The following is a 22,483-nucleotide window of genomic DNA, read 5'->3' as shown; positions in this document are numbered from 1 at the left end:
GTAAGTGTCAAGTGTCTGAGGCCGGATTTGAACTCAGGTCCTCCTGAATACAAGGCCATTGCTTTATCCACTGTGCCACCTAGCTGCCTCCTAATTTCTTTTTATATGAAAATAAGTTGAATATATTTTTTCACTGTAACTCACTGGGACATCTTATATACTCCCAATCCCTAATCAGTGTATCCCACTTTGGAGAATAGAAACTTTATAAGAAAAGAAAAATCCTTCATTATATAAAATTTCTTTCACAGGATTTTATATATTCTAATTATTTCAAATGATATCCTTCAGAAAAAATCAGTTTAATAGATCAGTTAATAGATGTTTTTCTAGAACCATTTGTAGGTGTTTAATCAAAATGTCCCAAGATTGTTTATATATCAGTAAAATATAATATCTTAGACTATATTAGTTCTTCAGAATAAACAGTTCAGTAAGGACATAAGTGCCAACTATGTTCAGGACTGGGTATAGAAATGTTTAAACATAAGTTTCTTCCAACAATGAACATTTGGTCTCTTAGAAGAATATAACACATTTATGGATCTTAGAGTTCATTGATGTGGATAACCCTGTCAGTAGTATAGCTTATAACTCATTCGTGGCATCTTATTCCTAACCCATCTTAAATTAAACATATCACCTTTAAGTCTTTCATGGAAGGTCCACTCTGTACAAGGAGCCTTTTTTTAGTTTTCTTGACATTCTATAAAATGCCAGTGGAGCACATTGCCTGTTCATTAATGAATCCTCATTCTTACATTTTGATGGCCAACTCACCTGCATTTCTAGTGTTAATCTTTATACAACTTTTTGGGCACAATTTATAGATAATAAGGTATTACAGCTTACCCTAACCTGCCATCTACCTTCCCATTGTCCTTTTGGTCACTCATAACTCTTAATTCTTTAGAGATTATAATATTTAATGACTTGCAACAATACAGCAACACTGCATAAATATAAGTATGATAAGGTAGACTGTGAAGAGGAAAGTAAAGATCTAGACAAAATGCTATTAAAAAAAATTTGAGCTTTGTTTGGGCTTCAGTAGCAGCCTTCTGAATATATACCTCCTCTCTTTAGATAAATTAAAACATCTTTTATTGGCCCAATTTCCAATTTATATACTTGGGTGGTTTAATGAGTTAGAGTGCTTTTAGAGATTCAGGAGTCCCTAGAAGGATCCCTTCTGACTATTCAAGGTGTTTAAAAAAACAAAACAAACAAACAAACAAAAAAAAAAAACCCACACTGGAGGTCAGTTCCCTTAGCATCAGACCCTTCCAAGCTTGTATTAGTCTGATCAGGCATAGTTGGACACACTGTACATTGACCTGGACAATAGTGTTGTCATTTTAGTCTTCAAGTACGAAGGACAATAATCAGCCAACCAACCAATTTCCTCTTACTCTTTTAAGAAAGAAACCTTTGCCTTCAGCATGGATTAAGCCTTATATTTGCAAAGCCATTACCTTTTGTCCCCCAGCAAGTTAAATTGTTTTGTCTGGTATCATAATCAATACTCAGGTCATAGCTTCACCTTGTGATTTAATTCCATTCTAATAATCGATGAATTTTGAGAGCAACACCTTTCTTTGGCTTTAAGTAAAAACCTATCTTCAAGCCTCAGTCTTAAGATATTATACTTAACATAGCATCTGTTAATTCCCTTCATTTCAAAATGCTGAGGTAGTTATGCCCCTTCCATCTCTTTACAGTTAAAAATCAGTGTTGTTCCACCTGTTATGAAGTTTAATAATCCTAATTCTTCATCCATGAATTCACACAGAAATTTTACTAATAACTTATCAATTCAATAATGTGCAGTGATGTACTTTTGAGAGTCTTGCAATACACAATAGACATGGAACCAGTTTTCATAGGTGAGCAAACATGTCTTAGATGCTTATTATAGCTTTAGAAGGTGTAAGCCATTCAGTTAGTTATTCCTCAGTCCCCTAAATAGTAGTCTAATGGTCAAAAGGGTTAATGCCCATTTTAAAAGGAAATAGCCGGAAGCTATCTCATGTTCAATTTTTTTTCAGATATTCTTGAAAATTAAGAGGAGCTATGTACTGGTGTTCTTATTGGTTTTAATGTATAAAATGGGATTTTATCATCAGGCCATGAGATATAATAATAACAGGTAGCATTTATATATTACTTACTATTTGCCAGTTATTGTACTAAGCCATTTGCAATTACTATTTCATTTGGTCCTCATAACAACTCTGGGAGAGGTAGGTGCGATTATTATACCCTTTCTACAGATGAGAAAACTGAGACAAAGCTTAAGTGACTTGCCCAGGCTCATTCACCTAAGTATCTGAGGTCACATTTGAACTCAGGTCTTCCTGATTATAGGCTTGGTACTCTTATCTACTCTGCCACCTCACAGTCCCTAAAATATCTCCTTTGCACTTACTAATTTGTATGATGATTTTTTTTTGAGGGGGCGGGGCAATGGGGGTTAATTGACTTGCCCAGGATCACACAGCTAGTAAGTGTCAAGTGTGTGATGCCGGATTTGAACTCAGGTACTCCTGAATCCAGGGCCGGTGCTTTATCCACTGTGCCACCTAGCTGCCCCATATGATGATTCTTTAAGTTTATTTTTAAACTTCACTATTAGATTGTAAGTTCCTTATGGGCAAAGTTTTATAACTTAAAGACTCCTACATTGAATTGCAAAGGACAGCAGTTTTTATACAAAGGTTTTGGGGTTTTTTTTGCTATTGTTTCATTTTATTATTTTTTTTTATGAATAGGATTTATAGCTGGAAGGGGCGAATGGTTCTTAACCTTGAATGCATTAACTTTTTTAAAAAAATTATTATTTTGACAGTTATTTTTCTGTATAATTGATTTCCTTTGTATTTTATATTATACCTTTAAAGTCTTTGTCCTGATAAGTGGTCTTCCTTAAGGCTTTAGCAGACCTCCTTCCAGAAATAGAGTTCATGACATAAAAAAGGTTTGGAATGCCAGCTCTAGTCTGAACTATTTTCCCACTTTATAGATCAGGAAACTGAGGTACAGAATGATTAAATAATTTAGTTAATTCACACATGTAATAGATAGCAATTTGAACCCATATTCTTTAACTTCAAATCCATTCATTCTGTTAGGAGGTATTGAATCGAATCAACATGATCCTTCAATTCTACTCTTTCTTATCATTATGTCATTAATTTCAGTTAAGTATCTCCTTAAGAAATGGTCATATGGGGGCAGCTAGGTGGCACAGTGGATAAAGCACCGGCCCTGGATTCAGGAGGACCTAAGTACAAATCCAGCCTCAGACACTTGACACTTACTAGCTGTGTGATCCTGGGCAAGTCACTTAACCCTCATTGCCATAAAAAAAAAAAAAAAAGAAATGGTCGTATGCCTGTTCATGACCTGCTTTTGAATTAATTGGGTTAAAGTAAAGGATGTCTTTTTTCTCATCTCTTTTCAGAATGGCCAGCTGTTATACCGACACATTTATTTGGGCTGTAAGGAAGAAGACAATGTTCAGAAAAACTTTGAATTACTCTATACATCTCTTGCTCTTATTACTATTGAACTGGCCAATGAAGAAGTGGTTATTGATCTTATACGAGTAGCCATTGCTTTACAGGTAACTTAACTCAGTGGAATTTTTCAAAGACAAACATGGTCTTTGAGATATTTCCTTTTCCTGAGGATAGACTGTGATAGCTTGCCAGTACAAAAATAAGTAAGCACTGTAATTTTAAAAGACTTAGAAATTTTCTTAGTAATCATTAATTTATACTTCAGAATTTTCATTTTATTATCTCTTTGTAAATAGACATTATCCTGTTAGATTTTTATACTTGTTGCAGTCTTTTAATGTACATTCTCCCAAAAAAAGGGCAACATTTATATTGTACTACTTATGTTTGTTTCTCATTAAAGGATAATGCCATTATTAATGAGGATAATTTGCCCATGTTCCATCGCTGTGCTGTCATGGCATTAGTTGGAGCGTACCTCAACTTTTTAAGTCAGATGATAGCAGTTCCTGCTTTTTGCCAACATGTGAGCAAGGTAATGTGTCCAAAGAAGATCATTTTACTTTTTCTCAGTATGTCTGTTTTTGCTTTATGGAATGTCAGATTATTTGAAATAAGTCCATATAAGAGGTAATGTAATCATCTGCATTGTATATTTGTCAGCATTTTCTAATAATTGTTTATCCTTTAATATCCTTTCCTTTTATATGAGTTTTTAATGAGAGTATTTATTATCATTTTCATTTAATTATATGCATACATGCTTCAGTTCAAGCCTAAATCTCTGTGGTTTTTTTATATTTTGGCTTTTGTTTTTAAACCATACTGTTGATGGATATATGTCTTGCAAGATAAATATGCTAATTGTTATAAAACTTATAAGTATAGCATTCTCTAAGTCAACTGCAGTGGTGACCTGGAAGGTTTAATATACTTTTTTTTTTGGTGAGGCAATTGGGGTTAAGTGACTTGCCCAGGGTCACACAGCTAGTAAATGTCAAGTGTCTGAGGTCAGATTTGAACTCAGGTCCTCCTGAATCCAGAGCTGGTGCTCTATCCACTTGGCCACCTAGCTGCCCCTTAATATACTTTTTTTTTTTTTAGTGAGGCAATTGGGGTTAAGTGACTTGCCCAAGGTCACACAGCTAGTAAGTGTTAAGTGTCTGAGGTTGGATTTGAACTCAGGTACTCCTGAATCCAGGGCCGGTGCTCTATCCACTGCGCCACCTAGCTGCCCCAATATACTCTTTTTTTTTTTGCGGGGCAATGGGGGTTAAGTGACTTGCCCAGGGTCACACAGCTAGTAAGTGTCAAGTGTCTGAGGCCGGATTTGAACTCAGGTCCTCCTGAATTCAGGGCCGGTGCTTTATCCACTGCGCCACCTAGCTGCCCCCCCAATATACTCTTAAAGACATATTACTTAGCTGTCTGAAGAACTCTTTCCAACATAAGTTTTAATCTTCAAAATTAACTTTCTGGTAAAAAAAAAAAATCCCATTTTAAATAATTTGGCTGTGTGCCCAGATTACCATATCCAACAGACACCTAAGTAATATGCCCTAGTTAGTATCTACTCTTTTGAGACAAGTTTGAAGGAATAGGTTGTTGGCAAAGTATAATAAACATATCAGTGATATCTGGGAGAATAACTACTCTGTGTATCTTTACTGGCTACTACTGTATTTCAACATAATGTAAGGGATTAGTCAATGCTTTTGAAGTAAAAAAAATTGTTTTTTTTTCAGTAATATCTTGATTTACCTATAACTATCATAAATAAAATGTTTTTAAATTTTGAGTTTGAGATAAAGTTGATAGAAATGTGTTGAATTCTGTACATAGGATGTAATAATATGTTGATCGCTAAAGTAAATTGAAGCATTTACTTATATTTTGAATAATTTTTTTTAAATGTAATAAATTTTAATGTACCTAAGTGTTGCTTTTTAAAATATATTTTTCAGGTAATTGAAACAAGAACAGTGGAAGCACCCTATTTTCTACCAGAACATATTTTCAGAGACAAGTGCATGTATGTTAATCTTGTTTTATAGTATAAAAATTACCATATTTTTAAGGAATGTAGTGTATTATATTAATTATCTGTTATTCTCTTTATTTTCATATCATTCCCATGACTCATTTCTTCCTCTGAATGAAATGTTATTTTAGATCTTGAATTTCAAATGTAGATCCACACATAACTGGAGAATATTTGCCATGTGGCAAATTATTTTGTGAGTTCCTTGAAAGTAGGAATTTTTTTCATTCCTTGTTTTGGTTTTCCCACTGCCTTGTACAGTGTCTAGCCCATCATAGGTGATTAATTGATTTTTAACTTGTGGTCAATAACTTGAGGTTAACTCATGTGTCTTATAGAATAATATCTCACCATTGATAACATTTGAAATACATTTGTTTTAGAGAACTTAGGGTCTTACTCATGACTTCCCATAACAAGTAGCAATCATTATTACACTTTTGACTAAACTAATAATCTATGTATTCTGTTCTCTCTTCCATCCTCTCTCCTGAGAGATTTGGCCAAATCCAAACTGCATTCCATTATTAACAGAAACAGCCATGTGATGTCAAGTTTCATGAAACAAAGGAGGAGCTTTCCTTGTGGATTTGGAGTCAGAGGATATGAATTTGAGTTACTTAATACTTTGTGGCCTTGAGGAAGTCATGTATTCCCTGTAGGCTTCAGTTTCTCTTATGTAAAATGAGGGAGCTGGACTAAATAAATTCTAAATTGCCACCTAGCTTTAATCATTGAACCTATGGATTTACCTGGGTAAAGTTAGTTGAGTATTATAAATTCAGAAGACTCCCTTTTCTTTTTATTTCCCATTTAGATGTCTGATTACTAGAAAAATCAAAATTAAAGTCAGTGATCATTATTAACTTAAAATGTTTATAGGATCCACTCAAAGACCAAAAAACTAGTATTTAAAGGTCAGGTTTTTTTTATAATAGTAGTCAGTACAACAAAATCAATTAGTATATTTTCAATGACTGCTTTGAATAATTTTTTTTAATACTGCAAGCTCTTTTACATAACCTATTATTGCTTGTATTATCTCTGCTCTTCTTCCATTAAGGTATAGTTGTGAAATCATCAACAGACTTAATATTGAAAGTATGACTTTATTGGCATCTGTATTTTCATCTGCCTGCATTTAAATATAAAATATCAACAAATAAAAACAAACTGTTTACTTTCACAGGCTTCCAAAATCTCTAGAGAAACACGAAAAAAATTTGTATTTCTTGACTAACAAGATTGCAGAATCATTAGGGGGCAGTGGATATAGTGTGGAAAGACTGACAGTGCCCTATGTGCCTCAAGTAACAGGTAAGATAAGAATAATTAGATATTATTTTTATGGTAGTGTTTGAATTCATCATGTTCTTGATATTAATAGTACACAATTACTCTGTGTGTGTATGCACACACTCATTATATCAGCTTTCTTCAAAAGAATATTGGCAAGGTAGCTTACAGAGTTTAATTTTCTCTTAAATATTTGTCCTCTGAGATACAATTTTTTTAAAAGACAGTACATGGTACTACTCATTGTCCTTTTTATGATAATTCCTAGAAATTTCTGTAGTATATTTTTATAGCATCTCTTAACTGAAAGTTATGTGGAATTAAAATAAATATTTTCTTCCCCATGAAATCTGTTTTTTATTTCATTTCAGAAAATTGGACAAAATTGTTTAGTGCAAATATATCTGTGTTTCTTTGGCTAAACTTAATGACAGAAAATAGGTTTTATACAGAGGTATTTAAGATGAGAACTATCAAATGTCACTGCAATGCCTCTTCATAGGTTGGAGTTATTCCTGATTTCCTAAAGGCTCTTCTAGCAAAGTATAAATTCTCTTATGTTCCTCCATTTTACAAGGACTAGAACCATCACAGTGGAGTACATATCTGTTCTCTTAGTTCTAGCTTAGCTAAAATCACAGAGGCTCAACCAGGAAGTTGGCCTGGTGGGAGGATGAATTTGTTCATTCCCAGCAATAACCTAAGATTATCTAACTAAAGTATTGTGATATAAGAGTTGTGATTTGCATCACTGGAGAAAGGGACCACACCAGGCAAATCACAAGCCCTGAGCATAGTCAAATAACTGACAGAAGCAAATATTATGCTTTCTTTATGAATATCAGCATTTCTTCCTATAAGCAATGGAAAGGTATACTGAATCACTACTGTTTACACATTCCTGAAACAGAGATTCTCTATAGGTTAAAAGAAGGTAGTGCGTTGGCCTGCATTCAGAACCTGTTTGCCTCAAATCAAAGAATGGGTACTTTATCATGTAATGCTTTAATTTTCTCACAAAGGTGTAAGTGCTAAGCTCAGTAAAACCAGTCTTTTTTCCATTGCGCGTTGACAGACTCAAGTGAATGAGGTACTCGTGGCTATAGATTAGAAAATAAAGGAACATTGTACATGACGAGATATGTTGCTGTCACTTCTGCTTCTTGTTAGTTTTTATTCCTTCATTTTTCCTGTTCAAATGGAAATGTGAACATTATTTGATTTATATTATAAAGCAAATTAACTTGTGACAGAAATACTAGCTATTGAAGTAACGAAAAGTGAAACATGCAAACTTTTGAGAACATTGAATTTTTGTTTCTGACATAAGGGAGTTAATCATTTTTCTTGTACAAATGAGATCTCCAAGAAACAATGATTTCCCTCAAACTTAATATATATAGTAAATGTCATTATCTTAAGTCATATTTAGATGTTCCTACATTGGCAAACTGCCCAGCCTTCCATTTGCTTTTATTTAAATATGTAGCATGTCTTAGCCTTATCTTCTTTGTTTATTTCTTAATTTCAACTAGAAAATCAGACATAATTCATTGAAATTTTATATATTGGAAATGATGTAGATGTACTCCTTAAGAAAATGTTTTTTTCAGTATAATTAAGTGGTTTAATGGAACTGTCATTAAAATAATTTTTTCTCAATATCACCCTATCTTGTTTATAGAGAATGTGTACTATTGTAATAATTGTGAATAATAGTCTGCAGTGTAATTTCAGTGACTGTGTAAGTTTTTAATATTTTACTTTCCCAGATTCTGTTCCTCAGGAATTCTTGGGGAAATGAAAATATTTAGAATAAAACACAGTAATAGAACTTATGTGATATTAAGACTTAATTTTTTTTTTCATTCTTATGAAATTTTTGGATTTAGCTTTGTTTCCTTCAGGCAAAAAACCTCATAAACACAGACACAAGCACAAAGGTAAATTCAAGTGTCAGTTTTGCCTCCCCTTTTCCTTGCTGCCCTATAGGAAAGTATATACCTAGCTTAAAATAAGAATGCTTTTAGAAGACTTTTAGAACTGGACCAGAAGACTGTTCTCTGTAGTTGTGGTCTTAGTGGTTATTCTTAACCTTTCCTTTAGCCATAGTTTATTTTCCCTTTTTTGTTTATTCCTCTCTGTTTCTTTTAAAAATTCTTAGATATGCTTAATTTCAATTTAGTTGTTGCATTTTTCTTTTTTCTAAAAATGGTTGGTTTTTTCATCCAATAGTTTGTCACTTTTAATGCCTTTCTGTCATTGATCCAGAAAATTCTGAAAATCTTAGTAGATATGAGGATGTAAGAATTTCCCTGTTCCTTAGGCTTTGCTGTTATCAAATTAATCAGTGGTGTATACATATACATGTGTGTGTATGTATAAGCATTTTGAGGGATAGGTTTTTTTTTTGTTGTTTTGTTTTGTTTTTTTTAGGCAATAGGGGTTAAGTGACTTGCCCATGGTCACACAGCTAGTAAGTGTCAAGTGTCTGAGGCCAGATTTGAACTCAGGTACTCCTGAATCCAGGGCCGGTGCTTTAACCACTGCGCCATCTAGCTGCCCCACGAGGGATAGTTTTTAAATGCTGTTTTTTAAGAAGAGGAATATCTACCTAGTGATTTCTCTTATTCTTATTGAATATAATTTTGGTATTTTACAGGTACTTTTTAACATTGCCAAATATATTCAAGAACAGCCTGTTTGTTGTTTTTGTGAAGAGGAGGGAATGACTTAAAATATATCAGTGACTTGTAGTGAACTCTCATTTGTCTAAGATTTAAATAATTTGATAAAATCATTGGACTTTAAAAATGCTTTAGAATGATCATTGATTTTCTTAATAATAATCATTAGAAATTGCAAAATCTTCATTTTACTTCTGAATCAGTAATGAATAATGAATAAATAATCACAGGATGTTAAAACTAGAAGGGACCTAATAAATAAATCATTTAGGACAAAATGCTCATTTTGAACCCTTGGTAACCCTTGAGGAAACTAAGGCCTGTAGAAGTGAAATTATTTGCTTGAGATCACATGGCTAATTAGTAACAGAGTAGGAAATAGAATGCATGTTCCCTGATTGCCACTATATAGTTCTTTTTAATGTAGAACACTGTTCTTTGTTATTTTCAGTAAAATTTAAAGTATATTTTATAGAATTCTAATTTTTTGAACTTTTGCAAACCAATAGAAGCCACTGAAACACAGAGTCTTAGAAATGGAAGGAACCTTAGAGACCATCTAGTGAAGTCTTAACTTGAATAAGAATTCCATCTAGAATGTACCATAATTATTTGTTTGGAGACCTCTAATCAGGCAGCCCATTTACATTCTTTCTCTTCTTCAGGCTAAACCCAAAATTCTCTAGAATTCTTTTAAACCATCCTAAAAGGGCATGGTATTGAGACATTTTACCATCTTGGTCATCCTACCCCCCAAATTTGCCTTCTAAAATGACCAGTTAAGAGCACAGTGCTTCCAGATGTGATCCAAAAAAGAGTACAATGAGAATTTTATTTCCCTAATCTTGGACTTCTATAATGTAAGGTTGTAACTTTGATTATTTTTAATTGAGTTTATGATATTACATTTATTCCTATTAAATTTCTTAATATATTTGGCCCAGTAGTCTTGCTTGGTGAGAACTTTTTGAATGTTGCCTTTGCCTTTTAGTATAATAACTTAGAGGCACCAAAGGCAGCTGGCAGCTCAGTGGATAAAGTACAGGGTCTGGAGTCAGGAAGATCTGAGTTCACATCCAGAATCAGACACTTCCTAGCTGTGTAACCCTGGGCAATTCACTTAAACTCTGCCTGACAAAATGGATCCACAGGAGAAGGAAATAGCAAACCACTCCAGTATGTTTGTCCAGAAAACCCCAAATGGGGTCATGAAGGCAGTTTCCATGAGGCAATGAGGTCAATTCTCGGGAAAAATAGGGAGTTTGGGTGGAAGTGGCTGGTAGAGATATCAAGGAGTTCTGCCAGGCATATTTGTCAGCAAATAATCAATGACCTATTGATATTGAACTCACACTTGATGCTTGCTCCATGACCTTATCCCAGTCTGGTGGCAGATGTTGCCCATTTAGGAGATAGCTTGCATGTGGAGCTCAGTTCAGAAGCTCTGAACCCTTGGTAGCACTGGCTCTATAATACCTTTGAATTTGTGTTGAATTTGAATTTGCTTTGGAGTAGATCCTCTCCTTCCTCAAATGCCATGAGGTTCTAAGTCTGTTGCCCATCTAATGGGGGGGAAAAAACCAAACTAGCTTAGAAATCAAGTTCAGTTGCAAAATATTATTGAGGAGTGGAACAAAGGGATAAATTAAGGTCAATTCCAATGTTTTCAGCCTAGGATACTGAATAAATAGCTAGCATATAGCAATTGGAATAAATAGAGATTCCATTGAAACCAATCTTAAGGATATGTTGTAGGAGGTACATTCAGCCTCCCTGTAATAAAACAGTGTTTTTATTTAAGGTAATGTGATATGGTATAAACAAGTGAAATTATCCTTTGGACAGAAAAATGGGATAAGCTAAACAGCCTGATAAAACCATTTAATGTCATTATAAAAACCAGCTATAGCATTAAACCATAAATGAGAATAATATAAATGCTTTCACTTCTCACCTGAGTGAAGAAAAATAAATAAGAGCTAGTTCTTGAGTTCCCTGATGTGTTCAGTTTATTTTTTATGACCTTGCATGCATGTGAATTAGATATGCAGAAGCATGTCTATAATATTTAAGTGTTCTTTCATTAATATTTTTTGAGGCCTTAGGTTTTAACAACAACAACAATAGCTAATATTTATATAGTACCTACTATGTACTTGATACTACACCAAGTGCTTTACAGATATTATCTCATGTGATCCTCACCAGGACCCTGTGATGTAGGTGTTATTATTATCTCCATTTTGCAGCCAAGGAAATTGAGGCAAACAGAGGTTGTGACTTACCTAGGGTCACATAGCTAGTAAGTGTCTGTGGCAGGATTTGTGCTTGCGGCTTTCCAACTCCAAGCCTAGCACTCCATCCACTGTATCTCCTATCTTCCCCATTTATAAAATAATTTTCATTTATATATTTTCTCGTGTTGAATGTTATGAAGTTGGACGCAAGGGATGCTGTATATATAATTTAACTTTCTAATTAGCTCTGTAGTATAATCTTAACCAAAAATTTTGTCCAGTGGTTTTATCCACTGCTCTAAGCTAGTTTTCTTCTTAGTTCATTTGCAAATTTAGTAATTGGTTAAATTAACTTTTATACTTATGTATGTTGATATATAGACTTGAAAAATAGGTTTGTGTATGGCATATATATACATATGTGTACACACACAATTTCAAGCTGTCCTGTGTAATGTGTATTATATAAAGATACACAAGGTGGCAGCAAAGTATTTTTTATAGCAGTGGGCTCTAGGTCTCAATGATGTTTCAGAAAGTTAGGTCATAATAACATATTTTTCAGTAAGAAAAAGATAAATATGAGGCAGTACCTTTATACTTAGTGATTTTCTAAGGCACTACAATAAAGAATGAAAAGATAAAAAGGGAAATTGCAGATGGTCTTGTTGAACTTGAAGTAGTGATGCAAAAGATCTTGGGGAAATAAATTTTTTTTAAAGAATACTCAGAATGCAGAGCTCAAGGGATGCCTAATTAATGCCATCTGAAGTCTTTTCAATTTAGTAAGGAATAAGATAGTTCTCAAAGAATATATTAAATTATTACCTTTTTGAAAAATAGGAATAGGATCAAGCTGGCTAATGTGGGGAGTGTTGTCTGTTGGATACTGTCACTGTGAGAGTGTGTACTTTGAGAAGCCTGTTTACTTTTATGGATGTGATGAATTGTGTTCTGCTTATATTTACACTTGGCCTTTTCCTCATTTAAATTCTAGTCAATAGATTATGTAATAATTACCAGCCATAGTCATTGCAAAAGTTAGTCATAAAATATATCTTAAAAACTTTTTTTTTCTTTTCTGGTGTGAAGAGAATATGGTTTTAAAAATAAAACAGCAGAGGTTCCCATTCAGTTTTATTTATTTATTTTTTGCCCCTTTCATATCCATTTTATGCAGGGGTTTTTTTGGGTGGGGGTTTGCTGAAAAAAGTCCCTTATACTGTTCTGTTTTTTGTTTGTTTTTCTGTTCTTTCTTTAAATTGCCACCTCTGATCTAAAATTAGTTGTTTTGGTGGTGATTATTTGATTTTGCTTTTTGGTTGAGGGAGAAATTTGGGTGGGGTCTATCAATTAGTAGGATGTGTTGTTGTAAAACTAACAAGTCTTAATTCTCATGAGCCTTATTAAGTATAGGTCATGAATAGAGACTATAAACAAGTCACAGACAAATTATAAAGACAGATTGAAAGGTCATATTTAACTGTAAGAATCTCCCTTAGAAGGTCAAGGAGATAATTTAGAGTCCTTCAAGATAACATGAATGTTTATCATAGTGCAACAAATATTTTTTCGGGGCGGCTAGGTGGCGCAGTGGATAGAGCACTGGCCCTGGATTCAGGAGTTCCTGAGTTCAAATCCGGCCTCAGACACTTGACACTTACTAGCTGTGTGACCTTGGGCAAGTCACTTAACCCCCATTGCCCCAAAAAACAAACCAAAAAAAAAAAAACTAAAACAAATATTTTTTCATTGTACCTTCATTCATTTAACTAAGAAATATGTGTTGATTAGCGTACTAAATGAAAGGTACAGGTGGGTTCTATGGTAATACAAAGATGTCCTTCATTGGACCAGCATTTATTAAGCACAGGCAGTGTACTAGATGCTGTAGATATAAACAGTAAATTAGTCTCTGTTCTAGAGGAATATACATTCTACTCAGGGAGACAGTATATACATACATAAGGAGCTTGCAATCTAGGTGAGAAGATAAGAACAGTTGGGAGAGGGAGGTAACTCAGGAAAAGTGACATGAATAAAAACAGTATGCTATAGGAGTTCTCAAATAGAGATCACTTCTGTCTGGGATAATCAATGAATACTTTATAAAAAAAATGATATTTGTGCTAGCCTTGTATAGAATTTTAGTTGGTAGAGATATGGGCACATTCTAGGTAGAAAAAATAACAAAGAAAATTTAGAGAGTTGTCAAGTTAGAAAGGTATTTGAAGAATGGACAGTAGACTAGTTTGGGTGTGGAATATGGTTCACATTGTAAAGCCTAAAATTCTAGCTGTGATGTTTAAAATCTAATGAGTGGTCACCTTAAATTAGAAAAGCTTTAGCACCAGTCTTTGGGCATTAAGCATTTATTAAAGTATATTAGGGGGCAGCTAGGTGGCGCAGTGGATAAAGCACCGGCCCTGGATTCAGAAGGACCTGAGTTCAAATCCGGCCTCAGACACTTGACACTTACTAGCTGTGTGACCCTGGGCAAGTCACTTAACCCTCATTGCCCTGCAAAAATTAAAAAAAAAAATTTAAAAGTATATTAGGGGTTAGCAGAGGGGGGGGCAGCCTTCATCTAGCTATGAGAGAGAGAGGGAGAGAGGGAGGGAGGGAGGGAGGAAGAGAGGGGGTGGGGGTCGGGGAACAGCCTTCATCTAGCTATGAGAGAGAGAGAGAGAGAGAGTGAGTGTGTGTTCCTCCTGCCAACAACTGGTTCCTGAATGAAAAGACCGCTTTTCCCAGAAGCCCTCTCTGAAACAGGAAGCAGGGCCATCCCCACACACAGCTCCAAGCTAATTGGCTGGTAACACTGATTGACATGACCCACAGGCGGTAGACACAATTTCCAGGCGCCAATCTGACCCTTGAAAATTAATAGATAATTAAAAGATATTGAGAAAATGAGTGGTAAGGAGATGGATGTAGCTAGCATATTTAGATTATTCCTTCAAGAAGTTTGACTAATGAAAATAAACTAGGATGATATATAGCAACATGCAAACCAATGGAAAATTTATTTCAGCATTAAATAAACATTTATTAAGCACTTAACTATATTCACTCACTTAAGTACACAGAGTACAAAAAAAAGTGAAATACTCCCTGGCCTTAGGGGACTAATTGCATTTAACCAGAGAGGCAACATGTACATATGTAGCTATATATAAGATACATTAGTGGAAAAACCTTAGAGATGCTGAATAATTGACTATTTCACTTCTTTGTGCCTCTATCAGTTATACAAGTGATTAGATTCTCTGCAGTAACCAAAATGTAAGCTTGGTAAAGACTTATATAATGAGGCTTATAATTTCCAGTCAGTTCAGAGAAACCTCTGAAATTTGCATTTAAATTTGAGTAATGTGTGAAAAATCTTTTTTTTTTTTTTTTTTTTTTTTTTTTTTTTGTGAGGCAATTGGGGTTAAGTGACTTGCCTAGGGTCACACAGCTAGTAAGTGTTAAGTGTCTGAGGCCAGATTTGAACCCAGGTACTCCTGACTCCAGGGCCGGTGCTCTATCCACTGTGCCACCTAGCTGCCCCTGTGTGAAAAATCTTAATGCATTATTTCCCTCCCCCAATTAATTTCATATAATTAAGAAATTACAGATTTGACATTAACAGAATAGTTAATATTGACTACTGGCTAAAACTGACAAATGTCAAAGAAAATATGACAATAGTAAAGTAAAGGCAAGTTAAAAAAAAAAATGTATTCCCTGGGCAGCTAGCTGGTGCAGTGGATAAAGCACCGGTCCTGGATTCAGGTTCAGTTCAAATCCAGCCTCAGACACTTAACACTTACTAGCTGTGTGACCCTGGGCAAGTCACTTAACCCTTATTGCCCTGAAAAAAAAGAAAGAAAGAAAGAAAAAGAAAAAAAAATGTACTCCCTAGAAGGAAGGTAGTGGCTACTGCGGTGGGGAGGTGGGGGTGGAAGGGTGATAAATCAAGGCTTCCTGAAGAAGTATTTTACGAGATGGAGGTAAAGAAAAGAAAGCATTCCAGGCATGTGGAACAGCCAAGACAAAGGCACAGAAATGTGAAGAATTATAAGTAGGCCAGCTAGACTGGATTGTAAGACTGTAAAAGCAACAAAGGACCATGTTGTGAAGAACTTGATATGCTACATAGAAGAGTTTATTTTTGATCTTAGAGGTAATAGAGAATCACTGGACTGTGTTAAGTAGGGGGTTGACATGATCGAGCCTACACTTTCTGAAAATTACTGTAGGAGTTGTGTGTAGGACAGATTGGAATAGAGGGAAAGTTAAGGCAGAAAGGGCAATTAATAGTCTTGTAGTAGTTAAGATGGAAGCTAATTAAGGGCAAGGTCTTTGCAGTAGACAAAGTAAGGGTCTTGATAAGGGCTTGCTCTGGGTCAGTGGCTTTGTGAATGGAGGGAAGACTTTTTACACAAGACTATAGAAAAAGAAAAGACAGTGAGAGTGAGGAGTTCAAGATCACACTAAGGTAGCAAATTTGGGTTACTGGAAGGATGGTGATGCTCTCAAAAGCAATAGGAAAATAAATAAAAGGGATGAGTTTAAGGGGGAGAAAATGAAATCTATTTTGGAGTTAGGTAAGATGTGTGTCTGTAGATAGGGTAACAAACCAATATTGAGGGAAAGCCCTAAAAACTAGAGAAGAGGGGATGATGAAGGACAAAGCTTGTAACTCACCACCATTAACCAAACACTAAACATATTCATGAACCTTCTTATACATATTTTCTCTAAGTAGAGAATATTAGTACTCTGGGCTTTTTTTTTAAGTATCAAAAACAAGATTAAAAATAAAAATTGAATTTTGTTTGTGATGGGGAAAAAAATCTACAATTTTTTTTTTTCTAGATGAAGATCGACTTTCCAGGAGGAAGAGCATTGTGGATACTGTATCCATTCAGGTGGATATTTTACCAGGCAGCAACCCTGTTGAAGATGTGGTAAGTTATTGAAAGTTAACCTGGAAGCTTTGTTTTGAAGCAGTCATAATATTTGTCAGGTTTTTCCCCCAGTGCACCTAAACAGAATTACCAATGACTTACTTTCATTTTTTTTTAAATTTTTTTTGTGGGGCAGTGAGGGTTAAGTGACTTGCCCAAGGTTACACAGCTAAGTGTCTGAGGTTAGATTTGAACTCAGGTCCTCCTGAATCCAGGGCCAGTGCTTTATCCACTGCGCCACCTAGCTGCCCCCAGTGACTTACTTTCAAATGAAATAAATAGTATGCCAACTAAACTTATCCTTTAAATAGAGATATTTTAGGAGTTTTAGTCACTAAAATGACTTAGGTTTGAACCTTTTGATGTTGAAAGGTAATTTTCTGCATTTTTATTTCATGGTTAAATTTTTTTTTTACATTGTGTTCTTATAATACATAATTTCTCAATAACTCCCTTCTCTAAAATAAAGCCTCACCATATGATAAAGAAGTAAAATAGAAAGAGGGAGAAAAAAGCAGTTCAACAAAACTATCAACACATCAGTCATGGCCAACAGTAGATATTTATAGTGTTCTACTTCAATAGTCCCTGCCTCTGCAAAAAAAAAAAAATGGTGGAAGGGAATCGTATGTAGATTTCTCTTCTTTTGGGTCAAGCTTAGGTAAAACATGATTGATGTAGTTCTTTTTATCTTATTTAGCTTATCAATTCAGTTATACGCTTTTCAGAGCATACTTCCCTGCTAAAGCAATTTAAACTTTGTAGCTATGCCATGGTATCGTAGAGAAATCTTGTAATCTCATGGGATAAATTCATAGTATCATAGCCAATATGGAGACTGTACTAAGAAATAAAGTTTTGTACATACAACATATCATATAATTAGTATATCAGGTCATTTTATTAAACATGTATTAGCTACAGATAGAATTGTTCCATGTGGTCACGGCAGCAAACTACTTTTAGGGAATTTTTCCACTGATGGAAATTATATCTTTGACTTTAGTGTTATCATATAACCCCTAATATCCCCTAATCCAGATTATTCAGAGATTGATTTATTTGAAATAATCATCTCAGAGCTTCCCCCCTGTTTTGAAGAATATAATGTAATGTAATAATGTAATGTGTATCATGTAATGCTATTACAGGATTTTCACCCATTCACCTATGCTTAGTCATCTATCCAAGAAAATCACAATAGTCAAGCAGAAATAGCAGCTGTCAAATCTTTTCTTTATTTTTATGCAAAAATGTGTTACCTTTTTTAAAAAATATTTTACCTCCTAAGAAACCTTGTTACTCATTTGCACAAAATAAAGCATTAAAAGGGTATGTATTGGGGCAGCTAGGTGGCGCAGTGGATAGAGTACCAGCTCTGGATTCAGAAGAACCAGAGTTCAAATCTGGCCTCAGATTTGACACTTGACACTTACTAGCTGTGTGACCCTTGGCAAGTCACTTAACCCCAAATGCCTCACCAAAAAAAAAAAAAGGGTATGTATCAAAATAGGAAAAGACCATCTAAAATCACTTCTCATGTTACCATGTGGCAACTTCCAGATCTTGAGGTTTCCTGATAGTTGATTTGTGTTGAGACTTGGTTTCTTAGACACAGTTGTGCTAGCCAGGTGCAGCAGTGGTTGGTTTGTCTTATCCATGCGATTTTCACTAAGTAGAAGTAGTCAGTGACTGGGCTTAATTAAATCTTATTCTAGTGTCTCCTTCTAGCATTGACATGACTACGTTTTTGAAAGCCATGCCAATGAAGAGCAAGCTCTGGCAGTTCCTACGAATTAGGAAATGATCCGTACTGTTAAATTTTTCATCCAAAGACCAGATTGGTTCAGGAAAGTATCTCACCAGGATGACAATAGGGTGAAGAATTTGTTCGTGTGTAAAACTACCAAACTCTTAAAAACGTTCTACCATGTCATAGAAGCATTGTGATCTGCATCAGTGATGCATTTCCAAATATTAAAATGAGACTTGAAGTTATTATGGGCAGTTTATTATATTTTCCAATTGGATTTAATCAGAAATCTCCTCTCTCTTCACTTGCAGATTTTTCTGCTTTAAAGCTAGTAGTAACTTAATTTCCCTTTAGTAGTTGCAGCAAGTAATCTCTCTTATTTGCTGTTTATTTGTCTGGTTGCTACTACTCACTTCTTTTGGATTGTTTACTTTTTAAATGTAGGTCTTCTTATATAATAGGGTTTTTTTGCCAAATATAAAACCATCTTATCCATTATTCTTCATACTTCATTTTTAATTACTATTGTTCATTTAGATACTGCCTTTTATATACACCTGATATTACTGAAATAATCTGGAAATGGATCTGAGAAGTCCATTTCATAGATAAGCGTGAAATAGTCACATGGGGAGGGAAGGTACTTCATTGTTTTTAAACAGAAGATGAATTTTATATTAAAAGGCATTTGTTACCCTGTGTTCCCATTTGAAGCTCCTGTACTGCAAACTTGGTTCTATATTGCTGCAGTAAAGTCAAACAAGTCTCATCCAGGGCACCTGAATAGTCGAATATCCTACAGTATTAGATTCAGCTGAGCCAAACTCCAGCTTCAAACTTATTCACCAGGACAGCATTCAACATAGCACTTATTGGAAATGTATGCTCTAATACAAGGTAACAGTACAGAGTTTCCAGCTAGGCAATAAATATCAAAATTTTTAAAACATGGAAAAGGGGAAATAGATGGATTCTGGAAACTAGACTGGTGAGCTGCTTCTTTATGCCCTGCAAAATTCTAGAATGGATTCGTGTGCATTTTGAAGAAATAGAGCTGATCACTAGGAGTCAGTATGGGCTTAGTAAGAACAAAGCCTACCAAACTGACATCCTTTTCTTATACTAGTGTATCTTGATTTTTACAGGATATTTATTAAGATGCCTTTCTGTATCCTTATAGACAAGATAGTTTTCCTTACATATTCTAGCCCAAGTGGGCTACTTGCTGTTCCCTGTACATGGCATTTGTAATGAGAGTAGATAACTACACATTAGCTGTATGGTTCTGGGTAACTCACTCAATATGTCAGATCTCTAGGCAACTCTCTGAGAAGAAAAGTTGCAGAGAAGGTGCCAAACCTGCATTAATTAAGGGGGTTTCTTCATCTGATGAGTCATTCTTAGAACAATGAAATCAAAGGATCAGTCTTCCATCCTCATTTTATATATTGACTCATGTATATATGTTTTCCTCTTAGTAGACTATAATTAAATTCTAACAGATGACATCCATTTTTTTAGAAAATTTAAATGTTGACATTATAATTTTTGTGCATGCGTTGTTTGTGTGTGGGTGTGTGTATATATGAGCCATGACAGTAGATATGGTTGGTTTCAATGTCAGGAAGACCTGAATTTATGCCTCACTGCTAACACATGCTGCATTGTTTCTGTGACCCTAGACAAAATACTTAACTTTGCAGTGCCTTAGCATCTCCCTAAAACACTAAATTTCAGAGGAATTATTGGTATGAATATGTTTATCAGTTTCCTGATAAACTTATCAGTGTTTATCAGTTTCCTCACCAAGAGTTCCTAATACCAATGAAATCAGGTCTGTTAATACACACAGACACACACAGACATACACAGACACACACACACACACACACACACATTTACTTGCAGGTGAAGGTTTTTTAATGTAATTTTAAATGTATGAATACATTCAAACATCTTACTTTATGGATTTTGTAACATGTAAGTTCTATTTTCCTAGGGTAATAAAGATTACTTTCTTTTAGTATTCTTTTTGGTTAATTTGGAGTGTCACTTTTTCCAACCTTTTAAATCCATGAATTAATTTGTCAGCTCTTACTGTGCTAATATTCTTTAGTTATTAAAGTGACTAATAATCTTAAAAGAATAATTTAACTTTAAGGTACAATCAGAGAAACTATTGCCTTTCTTTTCCACAAGCTCACAAAGACCAATCTGACGAATGATTGGAGTAAACAACTGTGGATGTGATTTTCTTTTGCCTTATATGGTCAGAATCTGGCTTATAAAAAAGAAGTCACTGCTTGATATCTGTTCAGGTTTTTCTGTTTTCAGAAACTTCTATTTCCTTTTGTCTTATTTTCCATCCCTTATTAAAAAAAAAAAAAGGATGAGGAGGGTTGTAGTTAACTATTGATTAAGAGAAACATTATATGAAGTGTGTTTTTCTGCTTTTGAGTAAATATATTTTTCTACCATATATACTTAAGCTATTTGGCTTAACATTTATATTAAGAATAAAAATCATTGAACATCCCTTTTGGAAAATTGATCTGTTCAAATGAGTTGACTGTATGAAAAAAAATATTTCAAAGAACTTTAAATTAAATGAACAGATATTTGAGTCTCTACTGTGAATTAGTCACTGCCAGGTCCCTCAAGGAACTTAAAATCTATTATGGAATTCTCTTCTGGAACTGATTCTTACCAACAGAGGAATTAGTGCCAGAGTAGAAATCATGGGCACCTTAGTAGGGGAGTGACTCTTCTCTCCTAACCAGTTGAATTTGTGATAGAGAGAAAATCTGGTCATAGTTTGACATTTGTCCTAGATTTAATAGCTCAGATTTCAGAGGGCTCAAAGAATGACTAAGTAGGGGTCTTAGGACTAAAATTCTATAATAGAAGTCAGCACAGGAGAGATGGAAAGCTATTGAGAATGATATTCTGAAGGCACAAAAAAGGGAAATTTTGTTCCAGTGAGGGAAGGGAAGTAAATTGTTAGAAGAAACTAATGTGAAAGATTTAAGGAATTTATCCATCAACTTAAACTAAAAAGTGTGTATGTGTCTGTCTCTGTGTGATGAAAACAATGGCAGGTAATGTGTGAATAGCTACAGCAGCATTGGCTGGTCTTATAAGAGTAGCGTGACGAGTACAAATTGAATGAGGTAAGGCAGATGAAGAAAATGAAAAGTTGTATAATTCACATTTTGCTTCTCTTTTCTCTGTCAAGAATTACTTTGCCCTGGAAAGAACACATTGAAAATAGCCAATTAGGGAGTGGCTATCTTGGATAAGCAAGAAGAATAGAATCACCAACTATATGCCAATGAACTTTACTTTGGTTTCTGGCAAAATTCCATAATGTTTTACTAGTAAGATTGTTAAAAGGAAAGGAAAAAATATTTTTTTTTCCAACAGGTTTTCTAAATTAGTAGATCAGAGTATTGATGCAGATGTAGTTTACCTGGATTTTTGGGAAGTCTTTTGAGAAATCTCATAATGGTTGATTGGCTAGATTCAGAATATATTTGTGATAACATGTCACCTTGGAAGGATATTTTGAATGGAGCACTCCTGGGATCTGTTCTTAGCTTTATACTGTCTACCTTTAAAAAAAAATCGGTGATTTGAATAAAGATATTGATAAGATCCTTATCAAATTTCCAGGTGGCACAAAGAGAGGAGGAATAGGTACCATGCCAGATGAGAGTCATAATCTCTGCCCACCCCCCACCCCCCTTGATAGGGTCAAAAATTGACTGAATCTAAGAAACTAAAATTTAGTAGAGATAAATATTAGGTTTACACTTGAGTTCAAGAAACTGACGTCATAGCAAATCATGAGGAAGCCACGATTAGTTAGTTTGAAAAAGATGGAGAGGGGGACATTAACATATGATAAACTCAGTATGAATCAGTGGTATGATTTTGTTGTTGTTCAGTCATTTCAGTTGTGTTCAACTCTTCGTGACTCCTTTTGGGTTGTTT

General features: G+C 34.5%; 1 protein-coding gene across 5 annotated transcripts in view; it reads left to right on the top strand.

Annotated features, from left to right (window-relative positions):
- The window catches only part of EFR3A (EFR3 homolog A), a 150,983-nt gene that overhangs the window by 111,345 nt on the left and 17,155 nt on the right, over positions 1 to 22,483 (top strand). For all 5 annotated transcript variants that reach the window (XM_043967149.1, XM_043967157.1, XM_043967141.1 and 2 more), the window contains 5 exons: positions 3,464 to 3,625; positions 3,925 to 4,056; positions 5,486 to 5,553; positions 6,752 to 6,879; positions 16,646 to 16,737. In XM_043967149.1, coding sequence (XP_043823084.1) covers positions 3,464 to 3,625; positions 3,925 to 4,056; positions 5,486 to 5,553; positions 6,752 to 6,879; positions 16,646 to 16,737 — 582 coding nt within the window. The remainder of the gene's footprint in view (positions 1 to 3,463; positions 3,626 to 3,924; positions 4,057 to 5,485; positions 5,554 to 6,751; positions 6,880 to 16,645; positions 16,738 to 22,483) is intronic.

The sequence above is a fragment of the Dromiciops gliroides genome, chromosome 1 (assembly GCF_019393635.1).
Source record: "Dromiciops gliroides isolate mDroGli1 chromosome 1, mDroGli1.pri, whole genome shotgun sequence".
NCBI lineage: Eukaryota > Metazoa > Chordata > Mammalia > Microbiotheria > Microbiotheriidae > Dromiciops > Dromiciops gliroides.
The sequence above is the reverse complement of the archived record's forward strand: the minus strand, read 5'-3'. Positions and strand labels throughout refer to the sequence as shown.